General features: G+C 36.5%; 1 protein-coding gene across 1 annotated transcript in view; it reads right to left on the minus strand.

The window, feature by feature from the left end:
• Positions 1–17,932, minus strand: part of KCNT2 (potassium sodium-activated channel subfamily T member 2) — a 480,656-nt gene that overhangs the window by 183,468 nt on the left and 279,256 nt on the right. The window contains exon 13 of the mRNA XM_004700062.2: positions 9,285–9,393. Within this exon, the coding sequence (XP_004700119.1) occupies positions 9,285–9,393 (109 nt within the window). The remainder of the gene's footprint in view (positions 1–9,284; positions 9,394–17,932) is intronic.

Consider the following 17,932-nt stretch of genomic DNA (forward strand, 5'->3'; position numbering starts at 1 on the left):
GGGAGTGATGGGGGCAATAAATGTGCAGGTGCGCTTTGCACAGTTGATGTGTGTGTGGATTGTGGTGAGAGTTGTATGGGCCCCTAGTGGAATGATTTAAAAAAAAAAAAAGTTACAGTCTCAAGAACCCATAGGAGCATTCTACTCTTCCTATAGAATCACTATGAGATGAGATTGAGTACATGACAATGAGTTAGATTTTATAACAGTGAAAGTAAGTTACAGGGATAGTCTATATAAAGAGTCTAAAAACATTTTCTATCTCTTCCTGGAAAGAGCTGAAATGTCACAATGTAATGTGACACAGAAATAAGGAGTGGAAGGAACATTTTTGTTTGGGGATAATTATATTAACTATCTCCCACATAAGGCAAGATTAATACTATGTCTTTTGAAAGGTGAACTCAAGTATTTTTAAAATTTTCATGCTGAGATTAAAAATAAAGTATATTTGTTTAAGAGTCTCATATATCATTTCTGTCTTATGACATCTTAATGAAACAAGGGTACTTTCAACTTTTAATAAGAGAATAACAGCTTCCCTAATAGATTGTACACTCAGTTTTTAAAAAATAGACACTATTATAAAGGAATTTTAACAGGTGTCATAATGAGGAATATTTAGAGAAGCTAGTAAGATAGAATTTTAAAATAACCCACTCATTCCAATGTGCTTATTAAATAATGACAAAATAAGAATTTGGAAGAGAACTCATGTTAAAATGTGTATTTCTTGTTTAAAAACATAGACGAGTAGACGATTACAGTGTGTTTCGTTGATCCTTGGGTCCTTTCTAAAGATAAGGGCTTGGACAGAAGGCAGATGGCAACCGAGTAGCACACCTGGGAGGAATTCTGCAGAGGGGCCATGGAGAGGAATAGCCTACATTTCCAGACCAAAAGATTCTGGGTATAAAGATAAGTAGAAACAAATTTATAAAAATAAAAGAGTAGAAACACTGCCAATAAACCTACCTTGGTCATCAGCTCTCCTGAATGATGTTTCCCACTCCAGGAGCTACCTAGGGTGACTGACCCCCCGAGCTTCAAGACATAGCTCTACATGACCAACTAGTGATTGATAAAAGCACAACTAGGCTTGACTCTTGGCCCAAACCAAGGGATCTCTGGTCTGATAACTTCACAGTCCTATCTCCTCAATAGCAGCAATAGCACAACCTACCATTGGAATAACTCTACTGGGCAGCCGAGAGCAGTCACAAATAGTGAATAAACTAACTTTCCAGACAAGCTGAGGGAGCTCCATCTCTACTCTGTATAACTAATATCCCTTCCCTGGGGCACAGCCCTGTAAGGGCTCCTATCTTTTTTTTTTTTTAAGGGCTCCCATCTTAAGACATGACCATTCACAGGCTTTTTTTTTCTTTCCCTTGTTCTTCTTTGCTTAGTAGATAACACACATCCATCCCATTAGCAAGGTATTAGAATAACGATAAAATTAGAAACTGCAGCATCAGTTTTACAAAGCACAGATAAGGACTATGGGCAAGAAACAAAAACTGAAAGCCTCAGGGCCCAGAAAACACTCCCTGCTGACAAACTGGAGAGGCCTAGCTGCTCACAATTGTCCTTTGACACCAGCCCCAGTCAGAATCCCAACCCTTTTAGATAATCAAGATGCACTCTGAATGAACGATTGCTTCATGCATCCCTCCTAGACCATCTAAATAGGTGGCAGGTATTGACCCCACTCACACACTTACACTTGGTCACCTCCATCATCCAAAGAGAGTGAAACCCATCCCCTTTGAACTGAGCCATCCGAGGTCTATAACTTTAAGATAATTAACCTAAATCATAAGAATACAAAACTCAGCCTTACCAGACACTAAAATCATTCCCCTAGCCTTAATCTCAACACTAAATTGATATCCCCAAAGATCACAAGGTAGTAAAACATACTAACAGCCACTATCCCCAACTGCAGAAAAGACTTCTGCTCCAAACAGTCCTAATATCCCCCCAGGGCAAGGTATAGATCCCAGCTGTTCTTTTGTTGATATTCTTATTGTTCTGTGTTCTATCAGTCCTGTAACATCCCCATCTTTAAAACAAACTTTTGCACGATTCTTATAATTCATACTTAATCAGGCTTCCCATATATTGGTATACATAAAGTCAGGAAAAAAATATTACTTTACTTTTTTTCTTCCAATTGACTTTTGTCTGTTTTAAGGTAGCACCCACATTCAGACACAAAGCTCCCAGTCAAAGCTTAGAGCCTAAACAAACACACATGAACAGTTCTCTACTTCTTAATCTAGTATTATTTTCTGTTTTTATTTTTAATATATTTCTCTTGCCCTTTATTTACTGAATGTCAAAATCTAAAGTTTAATTTCACAGCCCATTTACTTATCTTTTTCTCTTTCTTTTCTTCTGTCTAATCCTTCTCTTTCCTTCACATCTTCAGAAAACCAATAGTTGACACATTTCTCACAATTATTTTTCCTCTCAAATATTATTACCCATCCCTCCCTCCTTGCAAAATAAGACAATGTTTTGGTCTAATGTCCTTTCTTTTAACCTACCAGTTACCACTACTTGATCTCTCCAGTTTACATTCTTTTTTACTTTCTTTCTCCCTCCTCTACCACTTCCTCTTCCATTTTTTAATCTCCTCTCAATACTTACTGTAACACCCTCTCCAAGATATTTAATATAAATGGTCTACCTTCACTCTACTGCATCACCTAACAGAGTTAACTACTCACACATAACCCCACCTCCCTAACATTCCTGATAGCTAAACCAATATGCCAATGAAATAACAGAAAACATTGGTTCACATATACACACACATACCAAAAAAAAAAACACCATGAGAAACAGACACAAATAACCAAACATCAACCAAACCCATTTCATTTAAATGCCTGAAATTGAACGGACTATGACATTACCAGAAATTCAATTTTTAAACAGTGATGATTGTACTCATAAAAGAGATATAAGAAGACCCTGAGAGGAAAAGTGAAAAACATAGCCAATCTAGAAACCTCACTGCAGGCCATAAAAGAAAACGCCAAACAGAAATACAAAAGTCAAATTATACATTAGAAGAATTGCACAGTACTATAAAAGAATAGAGGAACAGAAGTGAAGAGATGGAAATCCGAATTAGTATGTCTGAAGCCAAATCTATTAACTTCAATATAAAAGAACAAACAACACCAAAAAATGCAAAAGAGACCAGGAAAATATTGAGAATAATGTGAGACACAATCAAGAGAAACAATCTCTGTCTTATAGGCATTCCAAAAGAAGGGGACACAAACAAAAATTACACATGAAGAATAGTCCAAGAACTCTTGCAAGAAAACTTTCCTCAAGATCCAAAGGATGAAATGATAATTATTCAGGAACTTTAAAGAACCACAATCAGGAGAGATCTCAAAAGGGAAATGCTCTAGCTTGTTGTAGTTAAGATATCTAACATCAACAGAAAGGGGAAAAAAAGTTCTAAGAGCAGCCAGAGTAAAAAGAGAAATTACACACAAAGGGTTAGCAATTAGAATAACTTCAGATTTCTCAGCAGAAACCATGCAGGCAAGAAGACAATGGAGTGACATCTGCAGAGTTGGGGGTGGGGGTGGGGGTGGAGCTGTCAACCTGGAATCTTGTAGCCAGCAAAAATATCACTCAAATATGATGGAAAAAATAAAAGTATTCCAAGATAAAAAGAAATGAAAATAAATCATGAAAACAAGACTACCAATATAATAAAATACACAATGAAACACTATTGCCAAAAAATTCAACACCATACAAACTTGAAAGTACCATACAAGACAATTCCTCACAAAAGCCAACAGAGTGCAACATCCAAAGCAATGAAGTAATACAGGAAGAACAAAGAAACAAAACACAACACACATACATACTCACACACAACATTCACAAATATAAAGCAAATTAACAATAACAAATAAATACATATCAATAATCTCATTGAATATTAATGTCCTAAGTATACCACTAAAGAGACAGAAAGTAGCAGAATAGATAAAAATATTAAATCCCTGAATATGCTGCCTACAAGAAACACACATCACAAACACACAGACATGAACAGACTAAAAATCAAAAGCTAGACTAAAGAATACCAAGAAAACCACCACAAAAAGAAAGCAGGAGTAGCAACATTAATCACTGAGAAAGTAGACATTAAGACAAACAAGAAAATAAAGACAAGAATGGACACTACATAATGAGAAAGGGAAAAATAGCCCCCAAAGACATAACTATAACTAGCATATATGCACCAAATGACCAAATACATCAATCAAATCTTTACAGATGAAAAATGACATAGACACCTCACAGTAAAAACAGGAGACTTCAAACACCAATGTGTTATTGTGGGTTGACTAGAGAAACAGATTCAGAGACACTCATATATATATATATGAGTGTTGGGTTTGTTTTCATTGAGGAGCGAAAGACCAGCAATGTCTGCATATTATTGTAATTCAAATTAATTTTGGGATACAAACTTGAGCTTTAGCAACCTGACTTTGAAAAGAGCTGGCTTAATGGAGTGGTGCATTAGTCTGGGTAGACGAGAGAAAAAATTCATAGACACTGATATATGTATAAGAAAGCTTTATATACAAGAGCATTGACTATTGAGAAAACATTCCAGCACAGTCCAGGTCAAGTCCATAAGTCTGATATTAGCCCATATGTCCAATACCAATCTACAAATTCCTCTTCAGACTCACACAACACATGCAATGACACCGAATTCAGGAAGATCACAGGCCAGTGGGTGTAAAGTCTTGTAGATCCAGTAGCAGTGGAAGCATCTCAGGGCCAGCAGGGGTCTCCATGTGGCTCCTTCAGCTCCAGGGCTCTATCATAGCTCCATGTGTCTTCTCAACAGGAATGTCTTCCAGGAAGTGTGTCTGTGTCCTGCCTCCAGCGAGCTATTTATCTCCTTAGTGCCTCCAAATGAGGTCATCAAGCTGCGACCTGATTGACAGACTAAACTCCACCCCTTCACTCGTAAGTCTCAAATTGACAAAAGATTATGTAACTACCACAACCACTCTCAAAGAAAGACAGAACATCAAGAAAAAACCTCAATAAAGACACTAAAAAGGTTCAACAACAAAATCGATCTCATAGACATACACAGAATGTTAAATCCAACAAAAGCTCAGTATATGTTCTTTTCCAGCACATATGGGAAATTCTCAAGAACATCCCACATACTAGGACACAAAACATACCTTAACAAATTAAAAAAAAATTGAGGTTCTACAGACCTATCTTCTCAGACCACAGCACCATAACAGTAGAAACCAAAAATACAACAGAAACATAAATGTAAACACATAGAGAGCATGAGCCTCGGAGGAGAGGGTGGGGGCAGGGAGAGCAGAGCTGTAGGTGTAGGTGCAACAGGAGCCCCAGAGCTGGTGCTAAGAGTGGCTGCAGCTGGAGCAGGCTGCTGAGACAAAGTGACAGCAGGGCCCATTGTGAAATTTTGGATTCCTGAGTGAGGCCTGGAACTCAAATGAGGAGAAACCTTCAAGGAACAGCTTCCACTGAGAACTACCCTTTATAGGTCCAGCAATTTCTGTGCCTTTCTGGTGGTTCAGAGCCCAGTTTCCATGGAGCCAGCAGCAAAGAAAGGAAAAACCATCTTTTTTATTAAACTGACTGTATAAGACATCTGAATGAATTCCAGGAAGAAAAGCTCAAGTGAAGTGATAAAATTATTTTGACATCATTGGAGATTCATCCTATTAAAGATCTTACTTTTCAGAGCTTCAAAAGTTGCGATTTGAAAACTTCATTGGTGCATATTTATACCTGGGACTATAACCCTGAGTGAATCCTGGTTGTTTCAAATGCAAATTGCAGAGCAGCATGATCAATGAGCCAACCAACTTTGTGCAAACAGCCATTGTGACCCAGGAGATGTGTTCGGTGGAATAACTCAGTTAACACCAGTCAGAATCAGATGCAGTCCATGGGAGCTATGGGGGAGGAATGGCAGCCAATATGCAGATGCAGCTGGTGGACACGAAGGCAGGCTAGCTCAGGGCAGCTTCCAATGTTATAGCATCCTGCTCACGCTTTTGTGATTGCTCCTGTGAGGTGTGACTCTCCTGCTTTGAAGATGCTGTCATCAGGTGAATACTGTATTCTCCTCAGTTGGCATGCATGCCTTTGGACTCATGGAGAGAGTTATTTGGATTCTGATTTAATTTTTTTTGTACCATCTCAATATACGGTCTGATAAAAATTTGTAAAAAAATAATTTTACTAAATGATTACAAAAATACAATTGTACTTTAGTTTTTTAAGGATAAACAATTGGCATTATTGCATGCTAATACTTAACAGGAAGCTGTCAAAGAGTAATTGAAATACATATTCCCATTTAGTTTTACAAAATTTTCTACAAAAGAACTTCTGGTGTTTCTATTTTCTAATTGAGCAAACAGACCTAAGACGTTAAATGAATTGTTCAAGGCGTTGCCTCTGGTAATATTGTAAAATTGAGACTTAAATCCATGATCGGTAGAAAAACAAGAGCTTAAAATTCAGGAGCGCATTTCTATCCCAAGTTTACAAGGACATCGTCTTTTCTCCCCAATAAAAACATCTTTGAGCTCCTCATTTTCCCCTCCCTCCCTCACCCATGTCCCCTTGATAATTTATAAATTATTCTCTTTTTTTATGGTGATTTTTTACACTGACTGCTGTATTATTTCACCTACTTTTCTGCTGTCTGTCCCCCTGGGATGGGGGCCATATGTTAATCATTAGGATCAGTCCACCCTTACCCCAACCACACACACACACCCTTACCCTCCTAGTATCGCTGCTCCCCTTATTGGTTTATCTATTCTGGATTCCCTGTGTTTTGAGCTCTTATCTGTACCAGTCAGTGTACATGCTCTGGTCTAGTGAGATTAGTAAAATAGAATTGGGATCATGGTGGTGGGGGGTGGGGAGAGGAAGCATTAAAAAATTAGAGGACGTTTGTGCGTTTCATCAATGCTATACTGCACCCTGACTGGCTCTTCTCTTCCTTGTGGCCGTTCTGACAGGGGGGTGTCCAACTGACTACTAATGGGCATTGGGTCTCCACTCTGCTCTCCCCCTCATTCCCATTGATATGTTTTTTGTTTACATGATGTTAAAATAATGGGGATTAAGATCCCCATTTTTTGTTTATATGATGTTATATATTTTTTGTTTGTTTATATGATGTTAAAATAATGAGGATTAAGATCTACTGGCTAACATCATCATCCATTGTATTCACTGCAAGAAAACAATATTCTTAAAACACAAGTTGTTGTTATGGTCTGTAATCCTTGGCATTTGTTCAGACGTATAATGAAACGAGGCAAAGCAATCACAGTTTTATTGCAATTTCTTTTCCTTGCTGTGTTTTTATCCAATGAAGCACACTTTTCTGCTTTCTTTAAAGATATGTAGTTCATAAGGGTTTTGCTAAATCTCACAAGATTTTAAGACAAATATGAGAACTGCTAGAGTGCAAGAGCATTGCTTACGCTCATCTCTAATAAATAAGTTTATAATAACCCAACGGGGTGGGGTGGGTACCTCACTTCTATTTCTATGAAACCCTGGGGGCACAATGCTTATGTGCTCAGCTGTCAACTGAAATGCCACTGGTGTGAACCCACACACCATTCCACAAGAGGGAAGACTGGAAATCTGCTCCATGAAGATTACACACTAGAAGACCCATGGATAGTTCTATGCTGTCATATATGATCATTATAAATACCAGGATTGACTGGTTAAGAACCATCTAAATTCTATAGTCCAAAACATTAAAGCAAATCACATGCTTTCTTTCCTAAATAGAGGATAAAAGGCTTTAGGGCAAATGCTATGCCAGTTAGACTCACTATGCTATGGCCAGCATCTACCATAATACTCATAAAGCTAGGGCTAATGTGTACTTCTGGAGTTTAATAAATATTTATGTGTGAATATGCATGTTAAAATTAAATGAGCCTAGAGCTAATGTCTAAACAAACCAGAAACAAAAAGCTCACTTTTAAAGGAACTAAAATATAAGCAAAAATCTAAAGTAGCATTTCCCAATCCTGACAGGGAAATGTAAGACTAACTAAAAAGATTTTGAAAAATTAAAGAAGACTTGGAAACAACTCAAATCATTTAAATAAAAATCCCTTTTTCAATCATTTAGAAAACTTTCAATAAAATAATGACATGAGGCCAAAATAGACAGCCATTGATTTAAGCTGTTTGCTATATATTTGGGTGGGGAAAGGGTGGTGGTGGTGGTGGTTGTGGAGTGGGGGCATAAATTATGATGTAATTAATGGGAAGATTAGCAGCTTTAAAATGGCAAATTAAATAACAATGATTTCATGGTTTTCTTATCCGCAGGGCAAAATTTCTCAGTATTTCCTGTTTTTGTTTCTTTAGCTCACACATATTATTCTAATAGGCAAGCATTTTAAGGATGAAAATACAACTTCTAAAGGAAATACTTTTTTTGCTGACACATAGCTAACATTTATTCATTTTACTAACTTGACACTTCAGATTATTAAGATAAAATACCACATCACAAACAACAAGGTTTTCATATTTCAAAAGAATAAATAAATTACTGCCAGAATCAAAATTAGTTCCTTTCTCTTGCACAAGCACTTAGGAACAAAATCAAGTAATGTCTTACTGTTCAATTTCCTAACAGCTCAAAGTATAATCTCACGTGATCAATTATTTTAAAAGCAATATTGTTTCCATCAACAACAAACAAGAGAAACCAAAACTCACGTGCATTATTATCTGAAATTATTGAAAAAATCAACCCTCCCGTTAAAGTTATTTACATATACCTGAGTACATTTTAACTGTGCAGCAAGTTTATATACCCACCAAAGGTCAAAAGAGAAGGAGCATTTTTCTATAAAAACAGAAGATATGGTATTTGAAACCTGTGCCAGCATTATGAAAAGTCTATTTAGGCTTAATTAGATATCCAGTAGTTTCAGCTCTTAGAAACACTAAATTAGGTAACAAAGTGGAAGCCCAACCCCCAAAAGTTCTCTTGTTATATAACAACAGAATATCCTTACCAAAAAAAAAACCAAAACCAGGTAAGAAGGAATTCATTTTCTGTTCTACATCATCAATTTTGTGTTAATTCCCCCACCAACTTCAGCAGCATGATTCTCTACAATCCCAGTGGGAGTTTTAAAAATCCAAAGGATCTCATCTGAGACGAAACTTACCAACAAATTTGATATGGAATTTATTTTCGGGCTTTAATATCTGGACATATAAAGGGCAATTTGGAGCAAAATCTTTGACAGCCCATGCTCTCAAAATTGTTTGATGATCCTGAAATGATAGAAATCAGAAGAGAATGAAATAAATCTACATTTATAATGTTAAAAAAGTCAAACAATTAGTTATATGCTCACATTCATGGTTCACCACTAAACATACAAAATAATTGTGAGGGCTTATCTCTAGGGATATTTTTGTTTCTGCAAAAAGAATGTCGCATAATACCTATTTCATTCAATGCTAGTAATCAATCCTTAGAAAATCAGCAGTGGTCAGGAGAAGAGCAGCTGTTGGTCATTGCCTTCCAGTAGATTCTAACTCAGGACTACACGCTGCCCCGCCTGTGCAGGTCAGAACAGCACCACTTGGGATTTTCAGAGCTGTGATCACTTTGCATGCAGGTCACCAGGCCGGTCTTCCAAGGTGCTTCTTGGTGGGTTGTAGGGGTTGAACTGCCCCTACAAATCAGAAGCCTTCAGGAAATCAGTACAATGAATGGTTTTCAATGGAAATTCCCATAGAGAAAAAGCAAATATAGGGTTATGATTTAAAATATGTCAAAAGAGTTAGAATATGGGAAATCACAGCCATGACCAAATGCATAGTGAGTATATTATTTTTTATATGTGATTTTGGATCTTTCTAATATCATATCTTTTTTAAATCTTTCACTCTTTATTTACAGATTTAAAAAATAAAATCTATTGACAAAAATGTTTGATAAATGCTGAGGCTGGAAAGGAAAAACCACACTTAACATAAAATATTACACATAGCAGTAAACCATAAAAGTATTATTTATTAAAGTGAATAAATCACGATAAATTATTAGAGCAATATTTCATAAAGTCAGCCTCTTAAAAAGGAAGCCCAAGTTTGTTTTTTAGTACCAAATCGAACTCACAGTGTGGAGTCAACTCTGACTCAAAGCAACCCTGCCGTTCAGGGTAGACTACCCTGTGCGTTTCTGAGACTGTAACTATGGGCAGAGAAATCTTCATCTTTCTCCCTGGGAGGTGCTGGTGGTTGAAACTGCTGACCTAGCGTCTAGCAACCCAACAGGTAACCACTATGCCATCAGGGCTCCTTACTATAGTACAGAGGGGCTAAAGCTCCTATAACATATTGGCCAGATGTACTAGGGAAAGATGCATGGAGTATTCAGAGTCTCTAGATGCCGAGGACGGTATACCAACAAGGCAGTGGCCGAAACTACAAATTCAGTGTATGGTTGAAATACAAGAGAATGCCACATAACACAATATCTGTGATATTATGCTAAATTACTCAATATATTCTTGAGAGAGAGAGAGAAACAATGATAACAACAGCTAGATGATATGAATGTTAGAATGATCAGAAAATGGCTTACAGCAGCTAATATAGCCAGCCTTTGTAATCTATACTCTAGCCATAATTTTCCTAACTCTAGTCTCCAAGGCTTTTGATAAAGAACAGTTCATCTAGAACATTATTTTGTGGCTAATTCCTATTCAATCATGGAGTCTCTACTAAAAAGGCCCTTGCCTTAGGAGCATTTTGCATATGACTGTCTGCAAGATGTTAAAAATCCAGACTAATTGTTCTCATGGTATTCTCTAATTAGCTCTCATTTCATTGTTGTTACTACTGAATCACCCCAAACTTATGGTGACTCCATTCTTTATACTGTTGTTCCCTCTAGCTCATCCCTAGCACCTAGCTTTCATAAGATAAACAATGATCTGAAGGGATGTGATGAGCACAGAAACCATTCAGTAATTATTTCAATTCAATGAGTGATGGTATGAAGACTTTATTCACAAGGTTCACAAATATGGCTTGTGATGTTCATACAGTGTGCCTTCCCAAGACATGAGAATCTATGATGCAATGAATGAAGTATTATGTGTGAAAGATAAGGCAGCAGCATACTGTGGCAATATTGTGGAAGGCAATTAACGTCATGTTCATCTTCTGTGACTATACCACACAGTATCTATAGCATCTGCATTCGAGTAATTGTCAGTGATAGATAGATACTTACTACTCTTTGTTTGAAAACCTTTCTGAAATCTTCAATGTTAAAACCCTTCCACCATGGTTGATCCTATTGATATTAGAAATATTGATGACATAGATTCTAGCACTATAGGGAAACACAAGCCAGCAGGGTATGGCAAATTGACAGATAAGTGGTGGAAGAAAACTGATGGTAATAAATTGTAATTCTTGTAAACCTTTTGACACTGAAAGACATACCCTAAATAAAAAATCTCATTCTATATCTTAATCCTTTTGAGTCTTGTACTCATCTATTTACAATACATAAAGAAGTTATGCCATGATGTCCCAAAGTCTCACCAAACTCACTGAGGTATGATTATCAAATAATGAAGAGACAAATATTTAAGCAATCCATAAAGAGGTTCGGTTAACCGAAAAGCATGCAAATGGAGCCCAAAGGTAATCATCTATCAAGAATTTACTGAAATATATATTAGGGCAGATTAAAATTAAATTATACTTGTAGTTTCAAGTAGTACTTCAAGTTTTAAAATACTGTGGCCAGAAAAAACTTACTGAGAACAGATATTTATATAAATTTATATTTATATAAAAAGAAAGATAAACTTTCAGAAACTCCCTAAAGAAGGTACAGTTTATTGGGGGAAAATATAGTGATGCTTCCCCTGGCCTGAGCTCAATGCTTTTGTCTCTTTTTTTTTGTACTTTTGTCTTTCATTTTAAGGTGCCATACATACCTCGCCCGAGGGAGACATGCTGGAGCTCTGTGTACTTTGTTCTCTTTTGTTTCAACCTAGTCATTCTATTGGAATTCATGATAAATTGAAAAACCTATACTATAAGTTAAGCCACTTACCTTTAAAAGACAGAACTTGCTAACTGTACGTGCAGCTGAAATGTGGATAAAGCCTTCAAAGAGAACTTGCTGAGAGCCAGACAGCCACGTAAGTTGTTGATCATTCCAGAAGATCCCAGATAGCCAGATTTCTAATTAATGTTGGTTCTTTTGTGAAACACCCCCAACTCTTTGTTTATCAAACACCTTTGACCCATTGCTCAGAGAAACAGGTTTTGTAAAACTGAATACATGCTGTCTCTTTGAATATCAATAATCAGTCGATAGTCTCACTCTCCCTTCTACCTCTGTTTTGTGATAGGGCTTATTTAGAACAGGCTGCTAGAATCACCTGTGCTTTGTAAACAATAGTGCAAATGATTATGTATTAAAATATTTCACTGTACCAAATGGATGTGCTTGAAAATTAAAGAACAAAGAAATTGGTTTTTTTAATCACAATTTCATCTCTAGATTTTTCACACTGTCCAAAAAGAGCAGCATATAAAAAGTATTAAATTTGAGGCTCAGTGATTACTTTCTTGTGTGACGTTTCATATGTTCAAAACTGAATGCAATAATAAAAAAAATTAGAGTTGTTGACATTTATGTGAAAAACTAACAGACTCATTTTTTTTTCTTCTGACAGTAGCACTGTGTTTAAAGTCAGAAAGAGTGCAATTTAATTGCTAGGTCTGTGAGCTACTAACCGCATGCTGTTAAAAAAGTTAAACAAAATACACCAGAATCTTGGTGTATTAATCTATACATTAGAAATATTAATTACTTCCTTACAAAGTTGCGTGATAAATATATAAATATATATAGGTATGTAAATTCTTTATCCTTCCGAGTACTCATCTACTATCTTCATGGTCTGATATTTTGCATTAACAACAGATAAATATTATGTTTTCATGTTATTGACATATAGCTGACTATATGGGGTGATTCAGTAGTAACAACAATGCAATGAGAGCTATAGTGAATATCCAAGGGCAAGGTAAGACTAATGGTGGCTGTGATGGCTAAAATTATGTCAAGTTGGCTGGACCATAATCCTCTGCTATTTAAATGATGTGATGATGGGTTTTGGCATCTGTGTGTGATGCACTTATCCCTGTTTGTTGATCTATTGTGTCTATCCTCCATTTTTGTATAATAAAACTTCACAGAATGACCTGGCCTTAGGAATATAATGCTGCCTATAAGTGAGGAGATGACATGCTGGTAAATAGTAGGTAGATAGACAGATTCATACAACAGATCAATGGTAAATAGCAGGGAAGCGCTTATGTATTTATTTTCTTTTTACTTCTATGAAGCCAGAAGACTAAAACAGAAAGCTGCTAAGACAACTAAAAGAACCAAGAAAGCTTTATCAATAATTAGTCTAAAATGCATAAGCCTAGCTAAGTCAGCAAATGCAGTTATGTCAGCATTGAAAGAAAATACAGCTAGAAGGCAAATCTACTCATTGCATTTATTATAGTGATACAGAGCACATAAACAGTTCTGAATTGATCTTTAAATTGAATTAAGAATAAAAAAAACACCAACAGTGTCAGAATATGCTTTATTATGATACAACTTTCTATTCGTTCATTATATCTCACTAATTTTAAATCAGTGCATTTTGAGTGACACAGAAATAGGACTTGTACTTCAGAAGTCCTTAATCCAGGCTCGTAGGCAAAGTTCCCTTTATGATAATACATTCCTCATTAGGCTAGAACTTCATGTCACAGTTCACTGCTGTGCCTCACAGCAAGCATTTTCAAGATTAGAGGATTTCAAAGTTTTTATAATAGTTGATTAGTGTTAAGGGATGTCGGGAATATAGGAAGTAGGAATCTTGGCATACTGGAGGTTATAAAAATGAATTTGAACATATAAAGATGAATATTTTGGTTATTAGTAAGTGAAAATGGCTGGCCCTGGATATTTTGAGTGCAGAAATCATATGGCTTACTATACCAGAAAGGCAAATTTAAGAGGAATGATGGCATAGTCATTGTTAAAAAAAAAAAGTTTCAAGATTTATCTTGAAATGATTCTGTGATAGAATAATATCAATTAAGTCCATTTAATACAACTATTATTCGAATTCACGCACCAACCACAAAGGCTAATTATGAAGAAATTAAAGAATTCTACCAGTCTATCCATTCTGAAGTTTATGAAAATTGCAATCAAAATCCATTAATGATTACTATTGATTGGATTGCAAATGTTGAAACAAAAAGAGATAGATAGTTAGAAACTAGTTCATTAGTGACAGAATAACAAGCAAACATAGTGCATGATCGAATTTTACAAAGCTAAAACCAAAAATAGTTACTTATTTCAACACTATAAAAGACAATGATAAATATGAACGTCACCATATGGAATACACAGGAAATAAATGGGCTATATCTGTAGGAAAAGGTCAGTATCAGCCAAAACAAAGCCAGGAGTCGACTGTGGGAAAAAACATAGAAAACTTATATGTAAATTTAAGTTAAAGCTAAAGAAAATTAGAACAAGTCTCTTGCCACCATTAAGTCAATTCCAACTCATAGAGACTCAATAGGAAATCATAGAACTGCACCTCTTGATTTTCAAGACTGCTAATCTTTACAGGAGAAAAAAAATGTCAAATTTCTCCCTTGGAGTGGCTTGTGGTTTTGAGCTTCTGATTTTGTGCTTAGCAACCAAAGAATGTCCTTGAATATATGGCTCCTGTATTTAAAGATCATCCCAACAACAGCTTTGACACATCGAGCAATAGTAAGCAAACACCTGACTAGTTGTACAATGACAAGAACATCAAGCACAAAGAAAGCAAAGTTAAAAAGACAAGAAATAAAGAAGATCAAAGTGGATGTCAGAAGAGATTCTGAAAACTGCTATTTAATACAGAGCATAAGTTAGAACAAACAGAAGGAACCAAAAGAAGAAGATTTCAAAGGGCAGTTTAAGAAGACAAAGTAAAATTTATAATGAAATTTGCAAAGACCTGGAGTCAGAAAGTCACAAAGAAAAAAATCAAGCACGGCACTTCTCAAGTTGAAAAACTGAGGATAAAATGAACCCTTGAATTTCAATGTTGAAACATTCCATGAGGAAAATATTGAATGATGCAGGAATAATCAAGACAAAACGGAAAGAACACAGAATCACTGTACACAAGGAATTGGTTGATGTTCAAAATTTTCAAGATGTGCATTTGAACAAAAACCTATGGTAGTAAATGAAGAAGTTCAAGTTTCACTGAAAGAATTAGCAAAACAAGACTCTGAGAATTGACAGAAGAATACAAATTGACATGCTTCAACACAGTAATGCAAGATAATTGGAGTAAAGCTACCTAATCAATAGAAGAGACTCATACCTTTACCCATTCCAAACAGAAATGACCCAACAGAATGAATAAATTATCAAATAATTCCAATAAGATCCATATCATTAATATTAATACCAGTAATAAGGATGTGGAACAAGGGATACTCATAGCTGATATCAGATGGATCTTAGCTGACAACAGAGTAAAGGAAACAGAAATATGTTTACATTTGTTTTTCTTTTAACTATGCAAAGGCATTTGGCTATGTGAACCATGACCAACTGGAGAACAGTATGAAGAATCAGAACCCTTAATTGTGTGAACATAGAACCTGTACATCGATCAAGAGGCATTTATTCAATTAGAACAAGGAAACCTTTCATAGTTTGAAATCGAGAGACATAGCGTCTGGGTTGTTTCATTTTCATATACTTATTCAGTCTGTATACTTTTAGCAAATAATCCGAGACAGTGAACTTTATGAAGGAGAATATGGCATCCGGATTGATAGAAGGCATACTAACAGCTATCCAAATGCAGATGGCACACACTTACTTGCTGAAAGCTAGGAGTTGAGACATTTAATGAAGATCAAAGAGTGCATGCAATTGGACTGCAACCGGTGAAAAGAAAGTAAATATCTTCACAACTTGACCAATAGCATCATGATAAAGAAGGGGGAAAAATGAAATTATAAAGAATTCACTTTACTTGGATCAATAATCAATTTTCATGGAAACATTTGTCAGGAAATCAAAACACATATTGTGATAACGAAATGAGCTGCACAAGGCAAGGTGTGCATGAACCATAGTATTTTCAATCAACTCATATTCATGTGAAAGCAGAACCCAGAGTAAGAGAGGCTAGAGAAGAATTGGTGCATTTAAATTACGGTGTTAGTAAAGAATCCTGGAAGTCCCACGGACTGGCAGAACAGACTTAGAGGTAATATAGCCCAAATGTTCCTGAGAAGCCAGGACAGCAGGACGCCATATCATGTACTTTGGATATATTATCAGGATATCTCAATCCCTGAAACATTACTTAGTAAACTACAAATGCAGTGAAACAGAGGAAATCCTTAACCAGGTGAACTGACACAGGGGTTGCAGCTATAAGTTCATGATGGGTCCACCTGAGTGTAAAAGAGCCCTTAGCCAGTCTCCCCATGCATTTCTTTACAAACCCATTCCACCTCCCCACACCTTCCTGGGTACACACACAAAAAAAAGAAGTTCCCTACTGTTAGGTCTTTCAGAGACAGAGACAGAATGAGACCTTTAATTAATAGATTTATTGAGAGAGGTGAAGTTTGTAGGGAAAAGGAAATCAAAGGAAATGCAGTGAGTTTAGGATAGCCCGATTAAGAAAGGTTAGAGCTGGCCCTTTGTCTAAAGCCAGGGAATTAGATAACCTAAAAGGTATAAATAAAGTCCATGAGAGCTGCTCTTACAAAAAGAAAGTGAAAATTAGGTTTAATATGGACCCACTAACAAACTACAACAGAGTCTGGCGAGGGAGTAAATGGGGTCTTCCCTGGTTGCAGTCACAGCCTGCAGTTTTTATTGTAGAGAGAGACTTATGGCAGAGACCCAGTGGTGAGGAAAGAAAGAGCGGGCAGATAAAAGCGGAGAACACTTTCTTCTATTAAACTGGCATTCCGTGATGCTCACCTTCCCAACAGGATCATCGAAGACAAAGCTGGTGCATAAGCAAATGTGATGAAGAAAGCTGATAGTGCCCAGGTATCAAAAGATATAGTTTCTGGGGTCTTAAAAGCTTGAAGGTAAACAAGCGCCCATCTAGCTGAGAAGCAACAAAGCCTACATGGAAGAAACACTCCAGCATGTATGATCACACAAGGTGTCGAAGGGATCAGGTATCAGGCATCAAAGAACAAAAAATCATATCATTGAGAATGAGGGGGAGTGCAGAGTAGAGACCCAAAGCCCATCTGTAGGCAACTGGACACACCCTTACAGAAGGGTTGCGGGAGGAGACGAGCCCATCAGGGCACAGTGTAGCAATGATGAAACATACAACTTTCCTTTAGTTCTTTAATACTTCCTCTCCCCACCCCCACTATCATGATCCTAATTTTATCTTACAAATCCGGCTATACCAGAGGATGAACACGGGTACAGATAAGAACTGGAAACACAGGGAATCCAGGACAGATAAACCCCTCAGGACCAATAATGAGAGTAACGATACCAGGAGGGGAAGGAGAAGGTGGAGTAGAAAGGGGAAACTGATCAAAAGGATCTACATATAACCCCTCTCTGGGGGATGGACAACTAAGAAATGGGTGGAGGGAGATGTCGGTCAGTCTAAGACATAACAGAATAATAATAATTTATAAATTATCAAGGGTTGATGGGTGGGGAATGGAGGGAGGGGAAAATGAGGAGCTGATA

This window comes from Echinops telfairi, unplaced genomic scaffold (genome assembly GCF_000313985.2).
Source record: "Echinops telfairi isolate 266 unplaced genomic scaffold, ASM31398v2 ScPeMD7_7424;HRSCAF=8462, whole genome shotgun sequence".
Lineage (NCBI taxonomy): Eukaryota > Metazoa > Chordata > Mammalia > Afrosoricida > Tenrecidae > Echinops > Echinops telfairi.